Source organism: Microcebus murinus, chromosome 9 (assembly GCF_040939455.1).
Source record: "Microcebus murinus isolate Inina chromosome 9, M.murinus_Inina_mat1.0, whole genome shotgun sequence".
In the NCBI taxonomy this organism is placed as follows: domain Eukaryota; kingdom Metazoa; phylum Chordata; class Mammalia; order Primates; family Cheirogaleidae; genus Microcebus; species Microcebus murinus.
In genome coordinates this window covers 59,764,095-59,777,812 of record NC_134112.1, presented here as the reverse complement: position 1 = coordinate 59,777,812, position 13,718 = coordinate 59,764,095, and the positions used below count along the sequence as shown (strand labels likewise).

Below are 13,718 nucleotides of genomic sequence, written 5' to 3'. Positions count from 1 at the left end.
GACAGCAGAGTGAAGTAGAGAGCTGATAGGCTCTGGCTCAAGTAGACCAAGCTTCAAATCTTATCTTGCTGCTCACCTGTGAGACCTTAGCCAAGTGACTGAACCTCCCTGAGCCTCATTTTCCTTATCTGTAAATGGGGACAATCCTGGAAGTCATGGACAGCATGTGTGTGGGGTTCCTGGAACATAATAGGTTCTCAATGAGCACTTCCTTTCAAATTCAGAGGAGCCCAGAATGGCATGCCCAAGGTTATGATGCTGTATGTATTAATAACTGCTCCACTATGGCATCAAATTATATACAGTTCACAGGGTGTCTTAGTAAGCAAACCTCTCTGTGCCACATGTCTGTGGTGGGAAACCAGGTGTCCCTTTAGAGTCAGAGAGAGGAGGGCAAGCCTTGAGCACAACTTTGCTGATAAGAGAATAAATTTGCTCCTGGCTCAGGTTGCCTGATTCTTTGAGGTTAACAAATTGCCTATCATTCTCTTGAGAGAAGCCAAGGCCTCCTCTCTGAACCTTTCCTTTCTCTTGCCCTCATAGAAACAAAACAAAGCAAAACCTCCCAAAATTGGTGGAAGAAATGATACCCCACTCTGTATGACACTAATTTAGTGACATCTGGCTTTAATATTACAAATAAATTATTAAACCATGCCAGAAATGAAACATATAGACATTGTCATATGGTTTATTATTGTGGACTAGATCAGCAGTTCCAGGCCATACTTTGAAAACATCAGTCTTCACTAACATGTAAGAGCATTACTAAAATTTCCCATCTGTTTTCTTCGTTCACGAGTATATTTTGTACATGCAAATCCTGCACCGTACGAGCACAAGATTGTGTGGGATATAAAACCCAGTAAAGATTTGCAGGAAGTAGGTAATATTCTAGAAAGATTTTCTTAGTCTCATAGTTCTTGGATTAAATATTGTAAATTTAGCTTTTTAATTTTTTTGTTTTATTCTGGGTGATTTGGAAATAATTAAGGTACAGAATGTTACCAAGTGTTTATTAAAAACCTTGGGACTAACGATAAATGCAGAAGCACTATCACTGCACTACATCTCAGAGTGCTCTTGCCTGTCCTGTTCTGCCGATGTTTTTTCCTTGAGGTTATCATATCCCTACAGATGCACACCATGTTTTGACTTTAATTGGTGTAAGTCAGCTCAGATAGCATTGTACTTGTTTTCATGCCCACTGGTTTACCTACATAAATTAAATTGGATTTAAGATGAAAGGAATTCCTACAGTCTTAGCTTGCAATGAGCAAATAAGTAGAACCCAAGTGACTGCCACTGCTGAGGACACCTCTTTCCCTCCTGTGTTATCTCCTAATCACCAGCCACCTTCAATCTGCACTCTGGAAAAGCTTGGAGTGAATTCCATTGTTACTGGGGACAGATTTCTGATGGGAGTGACACTAGGAATCTCAAAGCATGGTAGGGTGTAGGGAGGATTGTAAGGTTCAGAGAGCATTTTTAATTATTAATAAAAATGAAAAAGAAAAGTACAAACCTTTCCTTTTGCAGTCCAGCGTTTGTATAGGAAACACATAATTGTGGCAAAGAGTCGAGTCCACCTCAGGTCTGATGACTGGGGGTCGCCCTGACACTTGGGGTTTCGGGTCCAATTGTTCTTTTTCTTCTTCATTACATAACTGTTCAGATTTTATCTGCCGCAGTTTTTTATTTTTCAGTTCTTGTGGGCTTTCACACTTGGCGTAGTTTCCCAAATTTCTGTTCCTTGGAATCTGCAACATTGAAATAAGCGTTTCTATCTCACAAGTACAGTGCCAGGGGTTGTCATAAAGACGCAGGTAGCTCAGGAGAGGTGTATAAATGAACACCTCCTCCGTCAAGACTTTGATCTGGTTGTGCTGCAGTAAGAGGGTGGTAAGTCTGTTTAAACCAAAGAACGCCTCACTCTCAATTTTGGAGATCTCATTCTGTTGCAGATCCAGGCTTTTCAGCTTTTTAAAGTTGGCAAACATGTTGTTCTTCAATATGCGGATCTTGTTTCTTGCTAACAGCATGTGTAGCAAATCCTGAGGCCAGCCAGGCAGGACATAAACTAATTTTCTTTCTTGACAATCTAAGTATTTCTCGTGGAGGTACATGTACACGTCACAGGGGAGGCCTGGTGCATAGCGTTTGACTGGGTTGGAGGCTCTCCGGCCCCCACCCACCCGGCCATGATTCACCCGACTTCGACTTCTCGTACCTCCTGGGCTTGCTTTGCGCAGCTCAGCAGCTTTGCAAAAGCAGAGCAAGATTACAATGGTAACCACACGCATCCTGACATCCAGCTGGCCCCAGTTACTTGGTGTGACAGATGGAACAATGAAAAGTATTCCTTTGAAATCCAAGTTTGGGTAATCTTAACTAATGCAGTTCAGGAGCAATGAAACCCAGCTGGGGTACGTGGAGTCCCTAGGTTGGAAGAGAAAAAAAACTATGAAAAGTTAAAGGACTGTGTTATTGACATATTATAGGAGCCTTTTTTTTTTTCTTTTTTGAACAGGGTCTTGCTCTGTCGCCCGGCAGCCTAGCTCACTGCAACCTCTAACTCCTGAGCTCAAGCAATCCTCCTGCCTCAGCCTCCCAAGTAGCTGGGACTACAGGCACATGCCACCATGCCTGGCTAATTTTGTTCTATTTTTAGTAGAGATAGGGGTCTCACTCTTGCTCAGGCTGGTCTCAAATTTCTGATCTCAATCGAGGCTCCCATCTTGGCCTCCCAGAGTGCTAGGATTACAGGTGTGAGCCACCGTGCCTGGACAATAATAGGAGTCTTTTTTAAGGCAAAGGCCTTCTGGTTAATAAAGATGCTCACAGAACAGTGGCATAGAAGGCTGTTCACTGTTTTACTGGCCTGGTTTAAAGGCCAAATGTTTGTACCCTGAGTTTGAATCAAACCCTCCTACCTGCTTAACTGTATGAACCCAGGCTAATTATTTAACCTCATCTCCAGGATCTGTAAAGTGGGACCAAGGATACCTCCCAGTGTTATTCGGAGGATGAAATGGGCTCATATATGTGAAACACTTCACAGTGTCCAAACCAGGGGAAGCACTTCATAAATGTTAGGACTCAGCATGATAAAAACTGAAACCTATAGTTCTTCATCACATTGGAGTTAAGAAATTACGAGTAAACATATTAAAAAATGCTCAACATCGCTAATTATTAGAGAAATGCAAATCGAAACCACAATGAGATATCATCTAACCCCAGTGAGATTGGCCTGTATCAAGAAATCCCAAAACAACAAATACTGGTGAGAATGTAGAGAGACAGGAACACTCTTAACACTGCTGGTGGGACTGCAAATTAGTGCAACCTTTGTGGAAAAGAATTTGGAGATATCTCAAAGAGCTGAAAATAGAAATATCATTTGACCCCGCAATAGCATTATTAGGCATCTACCCGAAAGAGCATAAGACATTCTATTATAAAGACATCTGCACCCAAATGTTTATGGCAGCACAATTCACTATTGAAAGGATGTGGAAACAACCCAAGTGTCTGTCAATTCATGAGTGGATTATTAAAATTTGGTATTTGTTTACAATGGAATATTACTCAATTCTAAGAAACAACAGCAAGCCAGCACCGCTTATATTATCCTGGATTGAGCTTAAGCCCATTATCCAAAGTGAGGTGACACAAGATCAGAATAATGGACTCCACATATAGTCTCCATCATATTAGTACTGACTGATTAACACTATGGTGCTCAAAGGGTGGTGGTGTTTACCAGGGATTCGGGGGTTTGAGGGGTAGTCCCACATCTGAGGGATGTGGTGAACATTGTGGAGGGAAAGGGCATACCTCTAACCCTTGCTAGGGAGAGGCAAAGATATAAAATGTGACCAAAATGTTAAGAAAAAAAAGAAAAACAAACATTTGTCGGGTGTGGGGCAGGTGGGGGAGGAGGGATGGGTATACACACATAGTGAGTGTGATACGCACCATCTGGGGGATGGACATGCTTGAAGCGCTGACTTGAGGGAGGAGAGGAGACAAGGGCAATGTAAGTAACCTTAACATTTGTACCCCCATAATATGCTGAAATAAAAAAAAGAAAAGGAAAAAAAAAAGAAATTAAAGGAATTCTCCACCTAACCTTGAGAGGCACAAACAAGAGTAGGACTTGAATGGCTGTCTTCCTGATCTTATTTTTTTCTTTCCTTTACTGTCTCTCTGTCACCAACCATGTAGAGTGTGGGCTTCAGAGATGCTCAGAAAAAATGGCACTGTCTTGTCATCTCCTGTGTGTGCTAGCTCAAATGTCATCTCAGTGAAGCCTTCTCTGTTGGTCCTATTTTAAATTGCAGTCCCCTTCACTCACTGGCCACTCCTAATCTCCTTTCTTGTTTTATTTTATTTTTTTTCATAGCACTTATCACCATATGTCAAAATAAATACGGAATTTTCATTCTTTTATTTACTGTCAGCCTCTCCCCCTCAACCAGAACGTGAACTCCAAAAAGGCAAGGATTTTTATCTATTTTGTTCACCACTGTTATTTCCTTGATACATATTTGTTGAAAGGATGAATTACTCTTAATAACTATTCTATTCCATAATAACATTTATCTCATAAACATATTGTTTGGGGATTCTGTTTTTTCCTTAATAATTATTACTGATGACTTCCAAGATCTGTACCTTTTTAAGAATTTTTTTTCATTTTTTAAAAATTCTGAAAGTATTTCTGGTTTGCATTTATCACTTAGAGTCCACTCCTGGCAAAGGAAGAAATGTTTAAAATGGATTTGTAACTACTAACATTTCTGTTGCTACTATTGTGGGGCTATGTGGTTATGAGTAGCAGATGTGTTTTCTCATCATGTGGCAATTTGAATGCCAGGATCATTCCCTTGCCTGGAGTTGTCCGACTTAGTGGGGCTCTTGCACCTAGAATGCCTTCCCCTTCTTTGCCTCAGGCATTCCTCCCATTCATTGGTTTGTGTGTCCTCCCCAGCTGCTTCTCTTCTGTCTCACATTTGGAGTTTTTACTGTCCGTCCAGACACAGGGCACTGATTGTGTAACACTTTGCCATCCAGCTGTTTGTATACGTGTCTCATCTTCCCTGAGAGAGCATAAGCTGTGCAGTGGCCTCTGGTCCCGGAGCTAATCAGACACTTAGCCTCTCCAATCTGCGACGTCTCCATTTGCAATTCATTGTAAATGTTGTGTAAATCTAACCTTAAAAATCATAACAAATGTTTATTATTATGCATGCTGAATCATTTAAGACATACATGTTGTAGTGTTTGGGGGCAAGTGTGCTGGTGTCTGCAATTTGAAATGCATAAAAAAGACAGATTGAGGGATGGATAGAGAGATGGATGGATGGGTCAATATATGACAAAGCAAATAGAGTAAAATATAAGTTAGAATCTAGATGGTGGTATATAGCTATTCATTGTACAATTCTTTCCACTTTTGTGTATGTTTAAATATTTTCATAATAAAATGTTAAAACATGAACAAAAAAAAGCAAGCACAAAAAAGCAGGTTGGCTTTCTTCAAGTGCTTCCAAGCTAAAAGTTCTAGTTATATAGTGTTTTACCCAAAGTAGTGTTTTTCTCTTTTCTCCTTCCTCCTATTATCCTCAAACAATAATAAACATGTATATGTTTTAATTTTGAAACCAAAATAAATTGTTTTTCTGGGAAAAGAAGCCATATACTTAGAACATGTATGTTACTTTCCAAGGTTTTTGTTTGTTTTCTAATGAATACATTGCATTGAATGTAGGATAGAAAAACTTTAAGTTTAAACATTTGTAATTTGTTGTTTAGTGATGTGTAACTTCTTTGATTTAGGCCACTGTCAAAACTTGCAAGAGTTGAATGTCTCTGACTGCTCAACCCTCACGGTGAGTATAAGCGGCTTATTTTATGGATGTTTCTGCATTTTAATAGATTCAGACTTGCAGCATTAGAGTGCCAGTGTGCAGAATACATGCCTATGCACTCATTTAGAATTAAATGTGGAAAAAGGCAAAGTATTATAAACACTGGAAAGAAATTTTACTTCATTTGTATAATGCTATTATTAATCTTTTAGATTAATCCAGTCCAGTGTTGGAGCCTCTGGCAAGTAGAAATTCTTCAACTATTACACAAAAATGAACTGTACTTATATTTAATGCTATGTGTGTAGGAGACAGAAAAATGGGCCCCAGCACTGATGATAGGCTCATTTTAGTGGTCTTCATGGCTATTAACAGCTGTGCCAAAGAAGATGGAAATGAGCATGTATCCCTGGCCACTTCCTTGCTGATCCCTATCTCTAGTCTTTCCCTCTCCCCACAATCTGTGTTCCATTCTGTGAGCACATAACACTCTTTCTAAAAGGCAGATCTGACCACTTTACTCTCATCTTCCATCAACTCCACACATTCTGTTATCTACACTATTGGATAAAGTCAAAGCTCTTTAATATCACTGTCCCTTGGAGACCCTCTATGGTTTTGCCTCTGCCTCCCTTTCCGTAGCCTCATCTTACTCCAATTCCTGTCTACACACTCAGTTGCAGTGATCACAGCTGCTGAGCTTTCTTTGCTGTGTGCTTTAAGTTGCTTCTTGAAGTTTTGCATTTGCTCTTGTTCTTTGCGTGGAATGCCCTTTCTCTTTGTCCTCAAGTGGTGCTTTCCTCTTTGTCAGGCTTTAAGGCTTATTGTACACATTCCCTCTTCTACCAAGACATCACTGGCTCCCAGGGCTGGGTTCACTGCTGCTCCTCTGGGTTCCTGTAAGCCAAAGTAGTTCTAACCATAGTATTTTTGCCTCCTCTACTAGCCTAAGAGACCCAAAGGGCAGGGATGTGTTTTATTCTTTGTGGCAGTCATAGCACCCAGCACACACTTTGGTATATAGTAAATATTCAATAGTGTTAGTGAATGGAACTATATGAAAATGCCTGGTAGGCAATGGACAACATTGGCTAGAACTTGAGATTCCATCTTGGGTTGATATTGATGTATAAGTTATAATTAACATTATAAGAGTGCGTGAGATCAACCTAGAGAGAGAGAGTGAGAGGAAAAAGGGACTTTTTCTACCTGCCTTAACAACTGCTTATTCCTTCCTCACCACCCCTATCCCAACCTGGCTAACATTTGTTCACTCTTCAATACTCTTCAACTCCATTAGGTCTTTCCATTCACTTTTCTTTTCCCTGTAGCCTTGGGGAATGCTGACAGTTTAGGAGTAAGCAGAGGGTCTAAGAAGGAATAATAAGAGAAGTAGGTTGGAAATGGAGAGGTATCACAAAATGCAAGAGATTAAAGAGTTTCAGAAAGATGTGAGCAAAGCAAATAGGTCTGAACATAAAAGGACTGAACAGTACTACCTGGATTTGAGAATTAGAAGGTGACAGCCAATTTTTGCTACAATATCAGTTGGATATTGTAGTGAGTCATGAAGTGGACAAGAGGTGAGAAAGGAGGCATTAGGCATAAACCAATCTTTCCAATAAAGTGGTTGAGGGACTGGTAGAAGGAAAACAGGGGTTGGTGGAGACTCAAGGTGAAGCAACCAATGGGGCAAGTCTCTGAGGACACAGGAGGAATTAGGATGCAGAGCCTGATTGTGTGTTGCCCCTCATTAAGCACCAACTCCAGGGCGAGGGCCAAGACCCTTGGCTTAGGTGAAATGGTCATGAATTGGACCCTCCTGCTACTTCCCAGCCTCATTTTTATAGTTATTTCTTTCAAATTTCTATTCTATTTCAATACTGAACCACTTGAAGTTCCCTGAACATGTCATACCATTTCATTGTGTCCTTGAACCTATTTTCCTACTTGCCTTAACAACCACCCTTCCTTCCTCACCCACCACCCCTATCCCAACCTGGCTAACACTTGTTTACTCTTTAAAACACTTCCAACTTCATTGGGTCTTTCCATTCACTCTTTTTTCCACTGACCTTTAAAAAACAGCTTTATTGAGATATAAATAAATCTATATTTATATTGAGATTGAATTTACCCATTTAAAGTGTACAATTTAATGGTTTTGGTATATTCACAGAATTGTGCAACTATCACCATACCCAGTTTTAGAACATTTTTCTTCACCCCCAAAAGAACCCACGGTCATTAATAGTCACCCCTTGTTTTCTCTCAACCCGTCAGTCCTATGCAATTCCATTCACTTTTTGACAGAATTAATTTTGCCCTCTCCTGAGCTATATCAGCAGTTTCAGTACTTCAACATTTATACTTTCTACTCTATTATATTTATATTTACATGTATATCTCCTGTTTAAGAACTGAGAGCTCTTTGAAAATTCCTCCCTTAGTAATTTTTCCCATGAAATTCATCTTCCCATTTTTACAGTGAAACATTTTTTTCAAAAGATAGTAGACATTATATAAATAAAATATATACATAAATGTAGTAAAACCCTTGGAATTCTTCCATTCCTTACCTCCGTACACAAATTAAACCTTTAAATTAGTTGTTTGACCCCTGTCCAACAGAACATAGGATCTGCTCTAGACTGTAAACTAAGCATCTTTGCAGTGGATTATACTTTTACATAAATACACTGCTTCTTTATGTTCAAAAGTGCCCTCAAGGGTGATCCACAAGAAATGAAGGCATAGATACACATGTCAAAGACCACATCAGAGAAAAAATGTTCTACTTTTTCTTCTTGTGCTCTTTCTCCACCAGCAAAGTGAACATGGGCTCCTTCATGAAGAGAGATTTAAAAACTTTACTACCTCATCCTCCAGATGTCTGCCTGTGGTTAGAATCAGGTTGTTTACCAACCGAGTCATTCTTTCTGTGGATATTTTTATTACCTACTGTGTTAAAGATATTCTGCTAGGTGCTAGAGGTAATCGTAAATGAATTGCCCTCAGGGAGCTCTAGTTTTGTACTTGGGTAAAAGATCATATTCTTTGAATTTGGCCTTCTAGTAGGAAAGCCAAAACAATGGCATCTGCGTTGAATTTGTGAACATCAAAGTCTTATCCAATTTTGGAGTCTAATAATATACAGGGATGATAATTTTATCCAGCTACATTTTACTATTGTTTTTCCCTTTGAGACATAGACTGGGGGACAGGCTTTCATTTCTAAACTTGTCTTATGAAATATATTACATTCAGAAGGATTTGAGTACATTGTGGACAGATTCATGAACCATTTTGCAATGTAGACACTCAGTTTTTGCATTTATGTGTTCAAACATTTGGGGATTGAATCTTGAGTTCTTTTAAATACTGAGAATGAGAGTTATTTGAACTTGTTTGGATGTTGACACTCCTCCAGACAGGAAAATGCAGAGAATGGATTGTCTCCTCATCTCAAAGGGAAAGTCAGGTTCCTTTATGGTGCCTAAAGCATACTCTACTTTCCTCTTCCTGGTCCCTGCATTTTCATCTTCTCTGTGGCTGCCTCTGTAAGGGAATTTAAGCCAGCTCTCTCTCCTCTCCTTGCCCCATTTTATTTGCCTTTTTGCCAAAGTCTTTCAACAAGTGCACAATCACTTTGGTAATTAATTAGCATACTGAACATTTTTGAAGACAGATTTTGTGTGTATTAAAGTACAGTGTCACACATTATGGTTGTTCTCTCCATTCTTTTTTGGAAAATAGTACTGTGCATTTTTTTTTATCTATCCATGCCTGTCTAAATTCTACATTTTGTTGATGGAGTATCTAGAAAAATTGCTGGCAGCTTAAAGGCAGTGGTAAGAGTACAGTGTTTATCAAAAGCTCTGTACTTGTACTCATGCAGCATTGGCACATAGAACCTTTCCTATTGCAGAATAACAGAAATTTACAGCTTAAAGTAGAAATATGTATTCTCTTCAATGTATGGTTTGCTGCCCCTGTAAATCAACCAGTTCCTGTTTGAGTGCAGCAGATGCTCTGACCTACATGATTTTATTATTTTAAATATCTATGATTCTGGATATAGCAAGGAATGGAATGTTAAACATCAATGATCCTGCTAAAAATAAATCTTTTCTATCCTTAGTGGTGTTGAGGTGGCCATATTGACCATGCAGAATTCTCTAAATCCCATCTCTTAGCCTAGTGGTGATTCTCTTCTAGACAGAGAGATAATCTGCAATGGCCTATTCTTTTCAGGAGGAATATAATGTCAAACATTGCATGAACCAGAAATATGTAAAACTGGTTGATTTGTTAGTATACCTAATTCATCAATCATCATTAAACAAATAAAAACCTTCTGCTTCTCACTCTATTTTCTATAGGGTTAACCGTAGGAGAAGCAACTCATTGCAATCAAAGTTTGCAATTACTTAGTCTTACAAATACCAATTTGGGGCCCATACTTGAAAGCACTGTTTTTCTGTCTCTTTCATGTCACAGACACACTATTGTCTTACCTTAGTTTCAGCTCTCTGGGGATAAGGATGCTTGAATCTTTGAGATCTTTCCCCAACTTAACCCCAACCCTGAATTTCATGCCCAACTTGTATATAGCCTGTATTTTATTTCAGCCATCTCAAACTTATCATAAATTTGGTAAAAATCTGTTCAGGCATTTTAATATATTTAGTTAATAGAACCACAGAAACCATGCACACACACCCTTATATATAAATACGTTTTGTAAATATGGACTGAATTTTACTGAAGTCCAGTTGTTGAGAGTGCTTACTATTCCTGTCTTACAGAATGATTTTAGTAAGTTTTAAAATGGATCAGTTTTTAATCACTTTCCTGCATCTAAAGAGTCAGGAGTGTTTGACACTTGAGGTCAAATTTCCTGTTGTGGAGTTGAAGTTGCAAGGGTTGACATTTTAACCACTTCAGTACGAGCGTTGATTATAGTCGACAGCCAGAGATGAATGCGCACAGCTCGGCGTCCAGTATAGTTGACAGCCACAGATGAACGCACACAGCCGATTGTCGACTTTAGCTGACAGATGTGATATGGAGGCGCACAGTCGAGCGTTGACTTTAGCTGACAGCCGTGATACGACTTTTCTAATTTTTCATTTATCAAAATAAAATTGTGAACATTTAAAAATAACGTAAGGAAAACATATGTATATGTTAGCTATTCTGATTTACATTACTAGTAAAGCTGCCTATAAAGTAAAACAAGCTTTCAGTGCTTTAAAGCTTTCCTCATCACACAAGAGCAAAACGGATTTGTGGTCAATGCACAGCACAAACTATCCTGTGGACTATGAGTGCCGGCTGTGGGCAAGGTTTTGCAGCTGGTGAGCACTTTACCGGAGTGGTTATTAATGGAGTGTCATTATAATGGGATGAGACTTTAATTTCCAAAGAAAAGCTAAAGGAGAGAGTAATGAAGCTTCAAGCAAAACCATTGGCTTCTGTTTAATTTCCTTTCAATTAATATCAGATAAAGAATATGAAGAGACTGACTCTTGCATATATATTTTCTGGGGGCAGGAAGAGAGATGATAGAAGTTGCAAAGCCTGTTGGAATTTGATTAGATTCTTCCCTCTGTTTTTTGTGCAGGACGAATCAATGAGACACATTTCTGAGGGCTGCCCAGGGATCCTGTTTCTCAATCTGTCTAACACAAATATCACCAACAGGACGATGAGACTCCTGCCAAGGTAATGCTTGTGTTGTTTGAATGACACAGAAAATAATTATGCTCCACGAAGCTCTGGCTTTCTCTGACATTCCCCAAAGGCAGTGTTCCCTTTAGTAACACCCCACTACTGTGGCACTGATGTGCTGATAATGGGGACTGCTGCTTTCAAGTCCCCAAGCTGGTGCCTGCATCCTCCCTGCTTGATGGGCCCAGTTTGAATAATTGGTCTTTTGCCTTGGCCAGCATTGTCACTCTTGTAGCTATGTACACAGTAGTTTGAGTTAGATTTTGCCTGTCTCTTTCTGGTTCCCTTCCTGGGGGTACTGGAGCCTGGCCCCTAAATTCCAATCTGGTGTCTGGGACCTCTCTACAATAGAATGACAACATCCTGCCTCCCTAGACTTCGAACATTTCTGCCCCAAATTCCCTGTTGCCACTCTTGCTATCTGTTGACACCCTCACCAGCTCCAGGGAACCTGACATTGGTCGTTTTTGACTGTTTATGTACTGTTGACAACACTGGATACAAATATTGCTTCTCCTTAACCAGCACTTCTCTGAAGGTGAAGGGACAGAAGAACAAAAGAGTTGACAGAATATTCAAATCTATTACAAATTTATGTCAATTATTTTTTATTTTCACTATGGAAAAACTACTCAGAAAGAATACATAGAGACATTGGGAGAGATTCAAATTTGACTTTGAAAGAACATTTCTCAAACTATTGTGAAAGAATGAACTATTTTTAAGAATATAGCTTTTGAGATCCTTTGAAAAATAACAGTGACACATTTGGAAAAGCTTAAACAGAAAATTCTGGGTGGTAATTTTCTTTATATTCTGACGCTAACCATTTCCTGCAAATGTGCAAGCCTAAAAAAAGTGACACCATATTTTCTGTTTATTCCATTAATTGAGCTGCTATATTTTATTAGTCAAATCTGTCAAATCTTCCCTTTGACATTTCTTCTGACACTTTTAAACATAGAGGGTCTTCATCCTTCCAGGCATTTAGTATACATTTACATAATTTTTTTTCTTATTTTTTAAATTTAAATATATAATCCATCCAGAAGTTATTTTGGTAGATGAATGAAGCAATTATCTAAACCCCAGGGGTCAGCAAACTACCACCCATGTGACCCAAGGCCTGTTTTTATGCATTATACAAACTAAGAATAGTTTTACATTTAAAGTCTTAACCAGTAATTTAAACCTCATTTATTGAATAAAACTTTTATCATGTGATATGTGATTCCTCCATATATGTATATATCTAAGATTCTTGTATAGGCAAGATATAAACTTTAACATTCATCACTTTCTATAATATTTTTCTATATGTTACTTTATCTGTGTTCTTGAGGTTATTTATGTCTAGTGTATCTGTGTGTGAAAATGCTACAGAATGGTATACTACTGCTTATCTCTTCCCAAACCCATTTTCAGTGACCTCTCATTGATAGGTTGGAACTTGCCAATATGGAAGTATTCTACACCATGGAAAATGGCAAACATTACAAATCAAAGCTTGATGTATTGTTTCTGTTGATTGTTTAGATTTAAGAAAATGATGGAGAAAACAATAAAGCAGATTAAATTTAAAGGTGTGTCATATTTGTAGCTACAACATTCTGAATAGCACAAAAAATTGAGGAAATATTCTTTCAATACTTGAAAACTATTATCTAATTCAGCGAGGAAGGCACTCACATCATTGATGGACAAGTTTGGGCATCTTTTTTCTTTTTTGTCTTACATGTTAATATAAATAAATATATTCATATTGGAACTATTCTCATTCTTCAGTTGGCTCCATCAGTCGGGTGGATACATTTATAAGAGTTACATTGGCAAAAGTCAATGAAAACATTGTGTAAGAATTGACTGGCTACATGGAATTTACAAGAAAGAGTGTTGTATGTTTTGTCATTTGAAAGTTGTATGCTACACATCCTTCATATCTGTAAAATAGTAAATGTAAAATAGTAAAATAAAATTTTATAGTAAACTTACATATATTTATATGTATACATTGTTTTGGAGAGGAATTTGTTAGCTATACCAGTATACCGCTAATTAAAGATAAACTAAAACTAATTTATATTTTTATAATATTTAGTCTGTCTATCA

The 13,718-nt window shown here is 38.4% G+C and overlaps 2 protein-coding genes across 5 annotated transcripts in view; one reads left to right on the top strand and one right to left on the bottom strand.

Annotated features, from left to right (window-relative positions):
• The window catches only part of FBXL13 (F-box and leucine rich repeat protein 13), a 232,319-nt gene that overhangs the window by 119,491 nt on the left and 99,110 nt on the right, over positions 1 to 13,718 (top strand). For all 3 annotated transcript variants that reach the window (XM_012747262.3, XM_012747256.3, XM_012747268.3), the window contains exons 10-11: positions 5,845 to 5,897; positions 11,503 to 11,603. In XM_012747262.3, coding sequence (XP_012602716.2) covers positions 5,845 to 5,897; positions 11,503 to 11,603 — 154 coding nt within the window. The remainder of the gene's footprint in view (positions 1 to 5,844; positions 5,898 to 11,502; positions 11,604 to 13,718) is intronic.
• LRRC17 (leucine rich repeat containing 17) overlaps positions 1 to 13,718 on the bottom strand; it is a 31,427-nt gene that overhangs the window by 9,239 nt on the left and 8,470 nt on the right. For both annotated transcript variants that reach the window (XM_012747316.2, XM_076006498.1), the window contains exon 2: positions 1,526 to 2,439. In XM_012747316.2, coding sequence (XP_012602770.1) covers positions 1,526 to 2,303 — 778 coding nt within the window. In that variant the 5' untranslated portion in view covers positions 2,304 to 2,439. The remainder of the gene's footprint in view (positions 1 to 1,525; positions 2,440 to 13,718) is intronic.